This window comes from Achroia grisella, unplaced genomic scaffold, assembly GCF_030625045.1.
Source record: "Achroia grisella isolate CSIRO2021 unplaced genomic scaffold, CSIRO_AGI_Agris_v1 utg546, whole genome shotgun sequence".
NCBI classification, from domain to species: Eukaryota; Metazoa; Arthropoda; class Insecta; order Lepidoptera; family Pyralidae; genus Achroia; species Achroia grisella.
This window is the reverse complement of record NW_026712931.1, coordinates 1,554,396-1,569,156: the sequence shown is the minus strand read 5'-3', so window position 1 is coordinate 1,569,156 and position 14,761 is coordinate 1,554,396. Positions and strand designations below refer to the sequence as shown.

At 32.7% G+C, this 14,761-nt stretch overlaps 2 protein-coding genes across 5 annotated transcripts; both read right to left on the bottom strand.

Annotated features, from left to right (window-relative positions):
• Positions 1 to 504: 504 nt before the first annotated feature.
• Positions 505 to 3,757, bottom strand: LOC131848039 (uncharacterized). Its single transcript, XM_059197795.1, has 4 exons — positions 3,610 to 3,757; positions 3,210 to 3,460; positions 2,191 to 2,345; positions 505 to 1,486 (listed from the first exon to the last, which is right to left on the bottom strand). Exons 1-4 carry the CDS (start codon positions 3,748 to 3,750, stop codon positions 1,281 to 1,283), a joined length of 753 nt encoding a protein of 250 aa, XP_059053778.1. The 5' UTR covers positions 3,751 to 3,757; the 3' UTR covers positions 505 to 1,280.
• A 217-nt stretch (positions 3,758 to 3,974) lies between these two features.
• Positions 3,975 to 13,769, bottom strand: LOC131848038 (myb-like protein X). Of its 4 annotated transcripts, none has more exons than XM_059197791.1 (5): positions 13,503 to 13,769; positions 7,639 to 8,026; positions 6,623 to 6,800; positions 6,064 to 6,218; positions 3,975 to 5,579 (listed from the first exon to the last, which is right to left on the bottom strand). In XM_059197791.1, exons 1-5 carry the CDS (start codon positions 13,567 to 13,569, stop codon positions 3,977 to 3,979), a joined length of 2,391 nt encoding a protein of 796 aa, XP_059053774.1. In that variant the 5' UTR covers positions 13,570 to 13,769; the 3' UTR covers positions 3,975 to 3,976. The 4 variants fall into 4 exon arrangements, with proteins under 4 accessions (XP_059053774.1, XP_059053776.1, XP_059053775.1 ...); XM_059197793.1 differs by having other exon boundaries at positions 6,623 to 6,782; XM_059197792.1 differs by having other exon boundaries at positions 7,639 to 8,023.
• Between the last annotated feature and the right edge of the window lie 992 nt (positions 13,770 to 14,761).

The window sequence follows — 14,761 nt, the reverse complement described above, 5'->3', positions numbered from 1 at the left end:
ATTGTATAGAGACATTTGTATCTTGAGAATGTTATTTGTTTTTATAGGCTCTAAAATATAATGAATGTGTAATATAAATATTTTTTTAAAATCAATAAAGAGTGATATTGATATATTGGTGTAATTTTATTTTTTCTCCATACCTTCACTTATAGAAATCCTTACTAAATGTGAAAGTAGGGATGTTTGTTAAGCTTTCACGCAAAAACCTACTACTGAACCGATCATCTTGAAATTTTGTACACTTGTTCTTGGAGGTATTAGAATGAACATAGGATACTTCTTATTAAAAAAACAAATATTTTATAAAAAACAAAAAGATAAATATATACATACATACAAACATAAAATATCAAAATTTTGCTACTTCGGCGCTATCTAGCAGCCAAAATGAAGTTATCCGAGCGAAGCCGCAAGTAAAAGCTAGTGGTTAATAAAACAATGTTTTAGTATAAGATAATTTATAATTGTATAAATAGAAAATGTAATTATAAAAAACACGAGATTCCAAGTTTGTATATTGGAGAAACGTCTTACAGCTATAATGATTATATTGCATTTAATTTGACAATTTAAAGCGTGTAGTGTAAGTACATACTAATAATAGATATTTCATAATACAAGGCACACAATGCTATCATAATTCAATAGTATCTTAACTGACTTAAAAAATCCAAATAGTTTGTAGTATTCAGTATTTGTTATAATTGAAAATGGCAAATAAATTATTAATTGTATTCGAGTGCATATAGAAACGAAACCAACTTTACATTTGGGTCTACCGCCAAATGTAAAGTTGGATTGCGTAGGTATATTTTATATTCTTTCCACCGACCCATTCTGACTTCATTTCAAATGAAAATCTTTTATAAGCGAATTTGTAACTTCAACGTTCAGCAGGTTCGTTCAAAGTCATATACCTATCGATTTTAATTCCTTTCAATTGTGAATTGTTAGCAGCTGTCATTTATAATTAAGGGGCCATACATAAATTGCGTCCTTGCGTCACAGCTGGTCACATTTTTGAGACCTTTGCTGTAGTATGAGGACATATTTTGCAATGCCTGGTGCATTAAACCAGTAGTAGACTAATTGAAGATATTTTGAAGTTATTCGTTGATAGTCTAATATTTATATTTTAAATGAGACAATTGAAATTTAGGACCCCTACCTTGTCACACTGTTGTCCTCTTTAATGTGTGACGAAATTTTAGGATGGCCCCTTAAGTAGATATGTTTTATAAGACTTTTATAGCGGTAGTGGTTTGTTTATATAGTTTCTAATCGCTCTTGGCACCTGACTTGACATTGGGTTTGCGTGTCACGGGCGCTGCGCTCTTACTGCGCGGTTTTCGTCGCACACGTCGTTTCAGGCGACGTAATTTGCCGCCAGATTGCGCAGGCGCCGCCTGAGTCCGTGTCTTCGTCTCCACTTCAATTTTTAGGCGGGCAAACATATCGTAGTTTGTGATGGCGCACATTTTACCTGTAAACAAAATAAATTATAAATAGCTTTTATTGTATAAAATGAAATACGTATTACCACAGATAAGAGATTGAAACTGTTTAAGAAAGTATATATATATTTTCCGGGAGTATATTATATATTTTTTTATACTACGATTATACTTATTACCCTAAATAGCATTTATAATTCATATAGCCTAATATTATAAATGAGTAAGCGTGTCTGTCTGTCTGTTACCTAAAAATGCAGAGATCTTATAAGATATAATGCGAGGACGTAGGTAAATAAATAGGGTAGACATCTGCCTCTGGAATAATCTGAAAAAAACACTGGAAGGGGTAAAATCAGGGGTGCTGAAATCAGAGGGGTTTGTGTTTAGTTTGTGCAGAGGATGTCACGGGTAACAGATAGTTATGTATAATATACAGGTATGGTAAACACAAAATAAATAGATGGACTAGTATTCTTAAAAAGATTAAATAAGTGTTGGTACCTCATGGCCCACTAGGACCCAAACAATTAGAATGAAAATATAAGCAAACGTTCACTGGTTTTTACGTAATACTGCATACCTAATAACAATGGCTGATGGGTCTTTGTCGATAGGTCAACTTCCCCCTTAGGATATTTTTTGCAAAATATTTGATGTACAGACAATGTGTAAAAAAAGTATAAATTGATATATTACGAACGTTAATTAAATTGAGGCACCTACTACTAACCATTGCAGTATTCTTCGCCACATTCCAGACATGTCAGGATTCTAGTTTCTGTAACGCCGGAGCGATTCTTTGTTTTCCTGATCATAGTATTTTTGGTCATCTCTCTTTTATCCCGAGCTTTGGTTTTTAATTCAGCTTTGCCAAGTTCTATCAATCTACAAATCAGAAGTAAGTATATTATTACTGTGTATTACTGAAATTATACAACTAATAAGCAAGCCCTAGTTATTTATACATATAATAAAAATGTACAATTTCTGTTCATGAAAGATATCTATATAGTATTAGAAAGTTTATTAATGGTAACTTAATCAATAAAACAATGGTAGAACGGGCTGTGCGCTTGGTTTTCATTAATGTATTGTGAAGTATGACGGTATATTTAGGGTATCTGTGTATATGTTTTATATCAATCAATTTACAAACATAAAGTTAATTGCGTACAAAGTCACTGATTCAGCTAGTTCAGTAATAGAGTAAATCTAATACTTCATGTAGCCAAATAATTTAATATGTACCTATGTGAAATAAATGATATATCTATAACATGTAACCAATATTCATTAATTACGTAATTTTGTACGGATGTTATAATTGAGGTAGATGTTCTACGAAGTCTTCGAAGCAGGTTGCTTTGACTGATATGTTTCGGTTGAAGGATGAGATAAGATAATGAAATTACAGAGTATGAATTCATGATATCTTAGTCTCCAGAATGTGTTGATGTATGAGTTGTACCGGGGGAGTTACGTGATATCGAGAGGTACGTGATGCTGATAATGTAGGTACAAAATCGACGGTTACCTTACCTCAGTCCTTGCTTTCCAGTCCATTATCATAAAATAAAAAAAAAACTCTTCTATCTTTATCACTATCCACTTGTATGAAAACATCCATAAGCAGATATTATTTGTACGACATACCTAAAGTTCTCTAAACCTAACTTAGGCTTGTATCTAACATTCTTTGCAAATGTTATAATAATAGGTACACGAAAACAATTAAATGACTCCACTTACCTATTAAAATATTCTTCGTCCGACTTTAATTTAGGCCTAATTGAAGTGAGCATTTTCCATTCTATGGGCACGGCACATAGTTCTTCAAATTTCAGTCCTCTCATTTCGACAGGTATAGGATCCATAAACGTAAATTGCTTTTCTTCGTAACCTCGCGTTCCTAACTTTTCATAAGCGCGAATTTCTTTTTTAGGTGTTTTTGTTTTATGATCTTCGGCTTTGTCCTTTATTTTTATATCATCAGCTTTTACCTGGTTTTTAGCCAACAAATGTTTACACATTTACATACACTTTCTGTATTTAAAAGTGATTTTATTATATGATTTAAAGTGATAAAAGATAGATAATTTTATGTATAAAAATCATATAAATACATCTACGTAGTAAGTAGCTAACTTACCTTTTCTGGTCTAGTTTTGAAGTCCGGAACTTTGTCTAAAACAGCTCTATATTCCTCTGCTGTATTAATAATAGTTTTTGATAAATCAAGCATCGGTGCCTCATCTTTCTTTTTATCAAAAAAATCGTCTAATTTAGACATATTTTTAAATTTGTCAACGAAATAACGAGGAGACGCGACGTCTACATTAGAAGCTTAACTTAACATTTTTATCGACCTAACTTTGGTTTGACCTATTTCCTAGAAACGGTTGAATCGATAGCATTAGTTCAGTATCTTTAGGTAACTTAATGCCAACTACAAACGGCGCGCTATAATTATGAAGTGCTCATTGTTGTGTACCTACTTATTTCTTTTATATATATTCTTAATATTTCGTTTTAAATATAAGATTTTCTTGATCCTCATGTCTTTCTAAATAATCTCTTTTTGCTACGTTTAATTGGTCTATAACTCTTTTTCTATTTTCAACATCAAATATATTATTATTTGATTTGTTATTTCGCTCATTGATATCGTCGATCCATAATTTCCTATTCCCATATTTATCATTAATAAATTTTTGCGAAAGAGTCATTCTCTTATTAGGCGACATTTTGGGAGATTTTTTATTATCTCCAATGTCGTTCACTATTTGATTTAAATTATTGAATTCTGATGTATTTTGATCAGTTTCTGTTATAAGAACACTTCTAGATAAATCTTGACTAGATCTTTTATTTTTCCAATATGATTGACTTAGTGAATTACGATGTTTATGACCAGATTCTGATATTTTTTCGGCTTGTCTCAATGGCGGACTCGGAGAACGACTATCTTCACTTGATTGTGATAAATACTGTCTTACTTGTGGTCTATATTTTTGTCTTATTTTTCTTTTTTGACTGTAAAAGGGATCTTTTTCGCTTTGTTTTTTATATTGAGCGGCTGGTCTATTTACACCCCACTTAGGTCGATTTTCTATTTCCTTTTTATATCTTTCTTCTGAACGAAAACGTCTATCTTTTTTTAAAGTGTTATGATGACTTTCTTGTGGTGCGTTTTCGTCAATATTCGGATAATTTTTATCTATATTTCTTTCAAGTTCTGTTTCCACTATTTTGTCCATAGTAGATATACAGGGAATCACATCTGTTTGTGTTGAAGCGTCTTTTGTTTTTCCTGATCGGTATTTTCTAGGTGTTAATATTTTTCCAGTATCCGTTAATTCTTGTATATTATTAAGTGAATTTAATGAAACACTATACAAACTATTAGTTAGATTTTGGGGCACTAAAACTGCTAACTGTATACTATTTGGTTGGCCACTTAATATATCACCATTTCCATTAACGCCGATTGGAACAATGTTGAACTGATTATCAGCAAGCGCTAATGGGGGCACGCTGTGTATAAACAAATTTAAATTCCCTGGTCCAACAGATCGGGGAGAGTTAAATCCTGTACTTTGCTGGGATTCGCAATCTTTTTTTTTACTTTTTGCTGAGTGTAAATCGTAGGTCCTATTTGTCTTTGTAGGGCTTATACTTTCATTTCTAAATACACTACTATTTATACCACTTTCAGCGTTATCTTCCTCCTTAGATATTTTCTCACATGGAAGAACCGCATTCACATGTTGTCTATGGCTACTAAACTTTTTTTCTTTCTCTAATCTAGCTTTTTTTTCCGCATCTTCTAAAGCTTTTTTAAGAGTTTCTAATTTTTTTTGTTCCATCAATTGTTTTTCTTCAAGCTTTCGTTTTTCTTCCTCTAATCTAAGTCTGTCTTCCTCTTGCTGTCTTTGCATCCTTAATTCTTCTAGTCTTTCTTCTCTTATACATCTTTCTCTTTCTTCTTGACGACGTTTCTCTCGATCCTCTAGCTGACTTAATATGGCCGATTGCAATTCTAAAGCTTTAATCCTTTTATTTTCACGTTGCGCTTTAATTTCTGGTTCTAATGGAACATTCTGTCCTCGAAGAAATGTTCTGAAAGGTAATTTCAATATTATATAATTTAATGGTATAAGTATGTAATATTATGTTATCTGTGGTATAAGTATCATAAATACTATAATAATATAATTACATTCGCATATAATTATTACATTTTTTTGGGTTTAGTTGTCCCGGTAATGATTGTTTGTAATCAGTATCGAGTTTCTGTAGAAATTACACGATGTTTAGGTACTGTAACAAAATGTATGTTTATGTCATGCGTATGAAATGCTAGTACAATATGTCGAAAAATAGAGTTGCGTATCACTTACCTAGATTACTTGCTTGGAAAAGAAATTATAATGTTTCCTACATTATAATTTCTACTGAGTTAAAGTTTTAAATATGTTTAGATTTATTAATAATGGACTTTATGATACAGTAATGTACTAAAGTGTACACATGTGTATGTTATTCTATATAGAGCAGTTATGCAAGCGTAAGAGTAATACTCATACATAGAAAATTCACGTACTTTCCTTCATCGCTTCCGTTACAGGAAGATCTATCGCACTCGAAACCTGAATTCGTCGAACTTGTTTGATCAATAACAAGAACTTCTGCTGTATTTTCGATCATATTTAATCCACGTTCCACCCACGATGGCGTGCCTTTCTTCTCATTTTTCATCTGTATATGGTTATAAATTATTTGCTTTATACTTAGGTATATAAGGATATCACAATTTTGTTAACTCTCATCGTAAAAAGAGGGATGTTATAAGTTTGTCGTGTCGTGTCTTTTTATTTATTTTGTATGAAATCTAACGTGATCAAGATAGTTTTTTTTTTATACGGGAATCACTTATTTGTCAAAAGATTGTATTCCTGATGCATGGAAGCTGATATCTCCCATTCCCGCAGAAATTAGGAATCCACTAAAAAGGTTGAAAAGGCTTTGCACGTTAGGTCAGTCAATAAAAGTTGTCATATGTACCTATGATTTGTATGATTATTTGCGGTTTACTTAAGAATTAAAAATTTTAAGTGACACAAGAAAAAGTCAAATTTAAAATAAAAATAAAAGGAAAGTACCTGTGGTAGTCTAGCATTAGGCGCAGTTGGCTCCCACAAGCGGCCAGTAGCGACGCCTCGGTCTCCCCACCGCGGACGTCCTTCTTCTGCGGTGCTGCTTCTTGGACTCCGTGCTGACCATGTACCGTCCGCAGACCTTCCACCACTCGAACTTAGATTCCTAGTTTCAGTAAGGAGTCTATAAACATATTGTTGTATTATGTTCTCGATGTCACTTACAGAGTCAAATATAAAATTACTTTCATACTGAATGAATAGAAAATACTGCACTAAGTCATACATAATTTTGCATTTGTTGAAAATAGCTCACCTGAAGCTTACTTAAAAGTTCAATTACATAAGAATTACTTGGAAATTATTATTCGACTACTATTTTTATATTTAACTAGCTGTACCCGCGACTTGTCCGCGTGGAATTTAACTTAATAAACAGACAGACAGATAGACAAAAATTGTAAAAAATGTTAATTTGTTGTATGTACCGTACTTATAATCATATGCACGTAGTAAAAAAGGGTTATTTCAATATTACAAACAGACACTCCAATTTTATTTATATGTATAGGCTTGCAGTACCCGCGACTTCGTCCGCGTGGAATTTAACTTTATTTTTCTAACATAAAAGTAGCCTAAGTTACTCCTTATCACATCAGCTACCTGCCAAAAAAAGTCTCGTCAAAATCGGTCCAGTCATTTCAGAGATTGGCCGGAACAAACAGACAGACAAAAATTGAAAAAAAAATTATTTTGGTGTATGTACCGTATTCATGTTTATTTGAATATTACAAACTGACGCTCCAATTTTATTATATGTAGATATAGATTATGAATTTATGTCAGTTTTGGATTTATAAATAAATGCCGTTGATTTCTTTTTCGTTTTGATTGGTATCACACGCGAAAACTGGGAGTGTCTAACCGTTTTAAGATTACTATGTTTTTCTTATTTATTGAAATATTAATAAGTATAGGGAAATTCTATTGCTTATTTAATAATACTCGGTAAGTTGAATTACCTGTTTTCTTTGCCATGTTGCCACGCTACAACGGGAGTATTAGTGACATTGTGAACTGTATCATTTTGATTTCTATTCATGTGATTAATTGTTTCACTTCCATATCCAGACGTGTCTCCTTCCGCATCTTCGTCATAAAATGAGAATCTTTTCGCACTAGGTATGTTTCGATTTAACGTATTTGATCTTTTATCGTCTCTACTTCGCTCTGGGTCGGTGCTGCGAATGGGAGGTAGACTAGGACTTCGCTGGCGTTGTATAGGCTCTTGGTATTCGTAAGATGACTGTTTATGTAGTTCAAGTGTGCTCGCGAACTGATTCCGTACTTGTAAACGATTTGTATACCGCTCTCCGGAACCCCATGGCAGATAAAGTTGTGACATTTCTTCTGTAAATAATTGAAATACTTCATTTATGGTTTTGCGAGTACTAAATTATTTAAGTTGTAATTCAATAAACTAAAAGAACTAATATACGACTGATGGTTGCATAGGTATACAAGTTTTCTTTAAAAATGTAATAGAAACAAAATTAAGAACCTTCCATGACAACAGTCGGCAAAGAATTAACTATTCAATCGAAGGAAAAATAAAAGAGTTCCCCTTTTCGTAAGAACATATTGCTAATGGGCTTTTATGTTTTGTCGATACCGCATGCAAGGAAAGCAGTTAGTCCTACATATTATGTGCAACTCTTTCTTTGTAATGTGACAGCAAAACATGGGTACATAAGTATTAGTCATGGTTAGAACAGCAGTATGACACGGAAAACCATAAACGAATATATTTAATGTTCGCTTTAATTTTCCGACGAATAGTCAAGTAAGAAATTTAAACACCCGAATTATCTGAACTGTATTTATCTCTCTTTACTCCTTATAACACAATACTCAATACAAAATCTAGTTGCTGGAAAAATATACGATTATTGATACATAATATTTATATGTATTTCGATTTATCCATAGTACTGATAATGACGAAAGAAACAACTGCTCCGATTGAAATATCTTTCAGCTTGTTGAGACTTTAGAACAATGTACTTTACATTATTCTAATATGTGTGTGTGTAGTGATATAGAGTATGTAATAAATACACAACTAAAAAAAGTTATGAGTGCACGGGCGAAGCCGGATCGAATTGCTAGTGTTTTAAAACTATACTTTATTCGAATATTTTTAATACTACATCTAACTTTTACTAGCACAAATGAAATGAAATAATTCATTCGTGTCGGTTAGAAGTCTAAACGCCTTGATGTCGAAACAAGAAAAATGTTAATAGATTTGAGTAACACGCGATATAAAATCGAGAATGGCTACCTAGGTACATATATATAGCTCAAATGCTAAGCCAGGGCTAGTGTACAGTTGTTTCCCTACTTTCTTTATTTCATTGCGGAGTTCTTATTATAATATTATAAATAGAAAGTTAATGAATATGTATTACTCGAATATGTTTAGATATAATACAACATATACCTACATAGCTATTTGAAATATTTGTCAAAGCGTGAAGGAGTAAAATGGCCGGATTACATAAGTTTTTGAAGCATTTAATTTTAGGAGTAACTTTCATTTACAATGATAGATACGTACCAAGCTTGTTATTTAGATTATAGTATTGATTAAAATATATATAATTTAAAAAAGTATCTGATTTAAATAATGGTGGTTTCGTGGTGTTTAATGCACCAAATGTACTATTATTTTTTGTAATGTGTGCTTTGAAGTTATTTAAATAAATAGATTTACTGATCCACTATCTATTATCCAATCAAATATCGAGCTTCCATGTAAATTTTAGATTGTCAATTCCTGCCGCATAATTCGGTGAAGCACATTTAGTTGAGAAAAATGGGTGTGATTTATATATACTTGTATATATGGATTATTCTTAATGAAAGAGATTGTCTATGTTATAATGTATAATGATAGTCGGATGTAAAACAAGTGTGCGTCTAGTAAATATAATAGCATGTTATATTTTGTTTGCGTCGATACGCTCTCGTGCGCGCCAGCTGAATTAACTAAGTAATAAGTATAACGAGTCTGGTTTAGTTTTATTATTTAACGCTACGGTAAGTTACTTACAGTGTATATGTATACCTGTTATTATATGGGGTAATCAAAACATTTAATGACAGGTTAGTTGTAATTTATTAGTGCTCCACTTTTGTTTGATCGGTCACTACGTCTGTTATAGATAGATTATTATATTACTCGTTCTAGTATACAAAGACATAGCATACTTATGACAATTAGTCATAAACAAAAATTATTTACCTCTCCCTAATTTAACACTAATTAGTCCTAGTTTAGGTTTCGATACAGTTATAGAAAGTGTCTAGGTCAAATTACGATTATTATTCTTTTTGTTATGTCCTATATAAAAATAAGTAGTTTAAATAAAAGACTTCCTAGTAATAATTAAGGTTCAAATATGCTGATTATGTGCATATTTAAAAATTATTAAAGGAAAATCTTTAATCACTGAAACAAAAATTAAAAACTCTAGAGTTGCTTTTCTTCCCGTCATGCGTCACCTCACTTACTGGGTAGATACAGAGAACGCAGTGCCATAAGATTCTGTTCACTCACTCTTTGTAAATTAATCAATGATGCGATACCCTATTATATGATGTGATGTGATACCATACTAAATTAATTGAAAATTCAGCACTTATATTTAGATATATCTGACGATACTTGCGTAGGAACTACATAAAATGTACAAATAAAAACAAACCGAAGGCAATGAATAATTTTTTTTTTATGTAATAGGAAGAATAGTACTAATTAAGTACATATGTATATAATAAGACTGTTACTTTATTATCGTTTCGCCCTTGCAACCACTGGAACGGGTTATGTAGGATATGTCGAATATGTATAATAATCCGTTCGCCCCGGTTTTGCACGGGTATTTAATAAAAATTATAAAGCTACGAATAATGTGGTCTAGTTCGTTCCGGCGTTACTATTGCATATTTTAACTTGAAAAAGTAGTAAACTGTGAAAGTAAAATAAATGGTATCATGGACTTTTTTGTAGATATTGACGTCTTCTGCACATCATTTGGTTAATAATTTCTGCAGAGTACGCGATATAAGATTTTGCATAGGGATCCCTATAATTTTTGAAAATATACGATTGACGATGTTCGTTCATCAGGGATAATGTAGGTCTCTTATGGTAAAAAAAAATTTAAATCGGTTTTTTAGTTTAGGCGCCTATCAAAATCAAAAATAATAAAATCTTTATAGTATTAGTACAGATGAACAGTCGAAATGTTTTACATAAATCAATCAAGGTATTGCGAAAATATAGGTATCATATATATTTTCGTAATAACTTAGTATTCGCTAAACTATAATATGTAAAGAAATAATATTACTATATCTGTTGGTCTCAGTTTCAAACACTGCTAGTTATGTTTTTTAAATATTTTTAGAAATGATGATATTTTGGAGTTATTGTTATTGCAAAGTATAGAGACGGTACGGACGGACGTTCTTAAGAGAGTTGTAATCACGCAGACGACATTCTATCTTATAAGGGGTTGATTAGTTTTTCGTAGCATTATATTGGACAAACACACGACGACACAGGTCACACATAGTTATATTTTGCTAACTAACCTGCGCACTTCTGCATAAGCTAAGAGGAGAAATCTCTCAAAAGGAATAAATTTTCGCAACATCTCTCATTGATGCTCGAATCGTCCGATTTCATTGATGCTGTTGTCCGTCGCATAATATTATATTATTTATTGATTAATTTCTGAGATTATCGCAATAATAAAGGCGACGGCAGGGACTTTGTTTTATAATAGGGATGTGTGGATGATAATTCATTACAATGAATATGGAAGATAAAAAGAAAAAATGACAATAGAAATCAAGTTGATTTTTTTAACGATAACAGTAGGTATATAATTTTGTTTTTTGTATACAGTTTTTTTATGGATAGAGGGCGTCCCTGACATTAGTCCTTGAATGTTAGATCGTTACATTGACAATTATTGCGGTGTGTTAGGTCTTTTTACGTTATTGTTTGTGTAAATGGGAAATAACTATTGTCAGTAGAGACGCTTTACAGGAAATCGATTGATGGCCGATTATTTTGATTTGGGTAGATAAAGGGTCATTGTAGAAGTTCAATGCCTAATATAATTTGTTGAAAGCCCAAAATGTGGCGTATTAAAAATATTATGCTGCTAAAATATATGTATGTATGAATATGTACCAGATGAATATAAGCCAAGCGTTTGGTATACATAGGTATATATATTATTTACTTGCATGGGCAAAGTAGTATAGTGAAGACAATCTGACATGTAGGTATTCTATATATAAAATTCAAATACAAATTAAAAAATAATTTATTCATGTAGGACATTTTAGCCGCTTATGAACGTCAAGTTTTTACATTATATTTTTTTTCCCTACCGTCCAGTTTGGTTTATAGATCCAATTGAGAAGAACTGGCAAGAAACTCAATTAAATTACTTTTTTTTTATATCCAGTTTATTTACAATGCATAGGTATTTATATAGGTGTCTATGTCTAACATTAAATGAAAATCTCGAACATGAAAACTATTGCCATGCACGCTCGTCATTCAAGTAATCGTTTAGTGAGTAATAGGCCTTGCTCAGTAAATATGATTTAACAGATGTTTTGAATTTATTTAAGGGTAATTCCAATATATCCATTGGTATCTTATTGTAAATTTTTATACCTATTCCCATAAAAGACCTATTGACTTTTTCTAAACGATACTTGGGGACAGCAAGTTTGTCTTAAATCTAGTATTAATATTATGAATGTTTTTTGGAAATAAGTCAAGATTTTTATAAACATATAGGATATTTGAATATATAAATTGAGAAGCAATGGTGAGAATATTTGCCTCTTTGAATTTCTCTGTTAATGAGTCACAACTCTTTATACAGTAGATCGCTCGATAGAGATATTATACGATATAGATATTATATCTTACTAATAAATATTATAAACGCAAATGTTTGTGAGTATGGATAGACATAGATCCTAGACTAGGCATAGATATGTATAGACGGATGGATGATTGTTCCTCCTTCACAATTTTTTATGACGGCTACTGAACGGATTTTGATGAAACTTTACAGTAATATAACTTATATATCAGAATAATACATAGGCTATAAATTTCATGCCGATGAAACCGCGGGATCATATAGTTTCAGAATAATGTAATTATAGCGGTCTAACATCGCATCGCATTAGGTATAAGAAAAGCTTTGGGAATGATGATAAATCTATGGATTTACAAAACCGTAAAATGACTTATACAGACAGTATTTGAAATATTTATTTCTTGAATTAATTGTCGTAAACACAAAAATAATGTGCTTAGGTGTTGCATCATAGAGGTTAATTTAACCGATATATAATATAATAATTGAACTAAAAAAGTATTTGAGGCAAGCGATTTTATATTTCTATTATAAACAAAATAGTACACAAGACAATTAACAAAAGTATCAAATAAGAAAATCAGATATAGGTACGTACCAGTCTGTGCAAAGATTATTGTTTTGATTTCGAAATGCGCTCAAGTTTTTATTGCTCGCGTGTCGTGCTTATACTAAATAACTAAACGTACCCACCCACAACTGAGACGTGAGTGGACATACAACTCCTTGAGGAAACCACGACCGTGAAAGATGTTGCAAAATAACTAGAATGATGCAGTCACGAGCATGCACCGGTAGACTGCCCATTAGTTAAAGCACACAGTCTAACAACTGTATAAGGCTACAACTCCCGCACCGACACCGGCGACATCCTCGTCGCCGCGCTACAACTACGGTATACACACCTCTCTCCCGTGCCCACTGCTCCTTCTTCTGTTGGACTAGTGATGCCGGCTTGCCCACCGACAGCATCGCACTACACAAATTACATTACACTTTCTAATGCCCGTATTGCACACACGTTGCGTTTCTTCTAACCGCTGCGTAGTTACGGTGCACCGGTTAATGAGTGCTCTAAAGTGCTTTTCAAAAACGGACGCTCGCGCATCAGCGGCCGCGCGTCGCGGTTCGTTTCGCGCGTGCAGTCATTGTCCACGGCTGCTGGACCCACCCCACCTACACCGCTTCATGTGATCCCACGGAATACAATCGCTTTAAAATTAACGGTAATACGTTCAAGAGCAAATAAATATTATGTTAGTTGCGACGTATTATTTCGATCATCCATAAACAGACCGCTTATCTAGATCTTCAGACTAATACTGTTTCAGTCCTCATTGTTTCAGCGTGCGTCACGCGAATGAGAGTTTCAGACGAAAGCCTCGGAAAAGCCGCCGGTCGATATGGTAGTCATGGAAACGTTTGTTTCACGTGCTCGCAAAGAGTCGTGGCATTTTTCTTCTATTTGCATTTTAGGCCACGAGGCGACGTGGCAATTGAAGGGAAGATTAATTGTGGCACTTACGCGGCGTCGTGCACTAATATGATGAATAAGCTAGAAACAAATACGAGCGGCCTTCGAATAGGTTTTCTTACTGCGTATAGATTCTCGAGGTGAAAGTTGGGTGAAATAAACTTCTCTGACCGTACTGTACATTTAGTATTCATTAAACGTAGAAATAAAGAACAGTCTATATAATCATAGCCATCTAAGTGTATAAAATGACATAATACAGCTACCATAGTATAAAACTATTATAACTTACAGCTCGTCTACTTTGGTTGTAATAAGTTAGGTTTGGTTGTCATAAGTATTTAATTAATAAATGAAGTTTAAATTACACAAGGAAATAAAGAAAAAAGCTTTTCTATTTTTCACGTTATGACATGTTTACCTGTGGTAAAGAACTGCCTACCTACACGTACCTCTACCTTTCGCTTAGTTTCATAAATATTAGATTATGTAAGAAAATATTCAGGTCTACACTCGTTTCCGAGAATGAGTTTGATTAAGTACATTTAGATGGCATTTTTAACTGTTGATATCTTGATATAGGCAACATTTAACATGCCTATATTGGCTTAAATTCAGCGGGGCAGAAGGCAAGCCGTTACCGTTTCTCGGATTAGCTGGTTGTGTCAGTATTTTCATCACCAGAAGGCC

Bases quoted from the DNA above. Each gene is read 5' to 3' on its own strand.
- LOC131848038 (XM_059197791.1), bottom strand. From the start codon at position 13,569: ATGCTGTCGGTGGGCAAGCCGGCATCACTAGTCCAACAGAAGAAGGAG. The intron at 6,219-6,622 runs GTACTTTCCTTT...AACCATATACAG, and splicing joins CTAATGCTAGACTACCACAG to ATGAAAAATGAGAAGAAAGG. The intron at 5,580-6,063 runs GTACGTGAATTT...ATTACCTTTCAG, and splicing joins AACGGAAGCGATGAAGGAAA to AACATTTCTTCGAGGACAGA.
- LOC131848039 (XM_059197795.1), bottom strand. From the start codon at position 3,750: ATGTCTAAATTAGACGATTTTTTTGATAAAAAGAAAGATGAGGCACCG. The intron at 2,346-3,209 runs GTAAGTGGAGTC...TCTGATTTGTAG, and splicing joins GACGAAGAATATTTTAATAG to ATTGATAGAACTTGGCAAAG. The intron at 1,487-2,190 runs GTTAGTAGTAGG...TTTTGTTTACAG, and splicing joins TGGCGAAGAATACTGCAATG to GTAAAATGTGCGCCATCACA.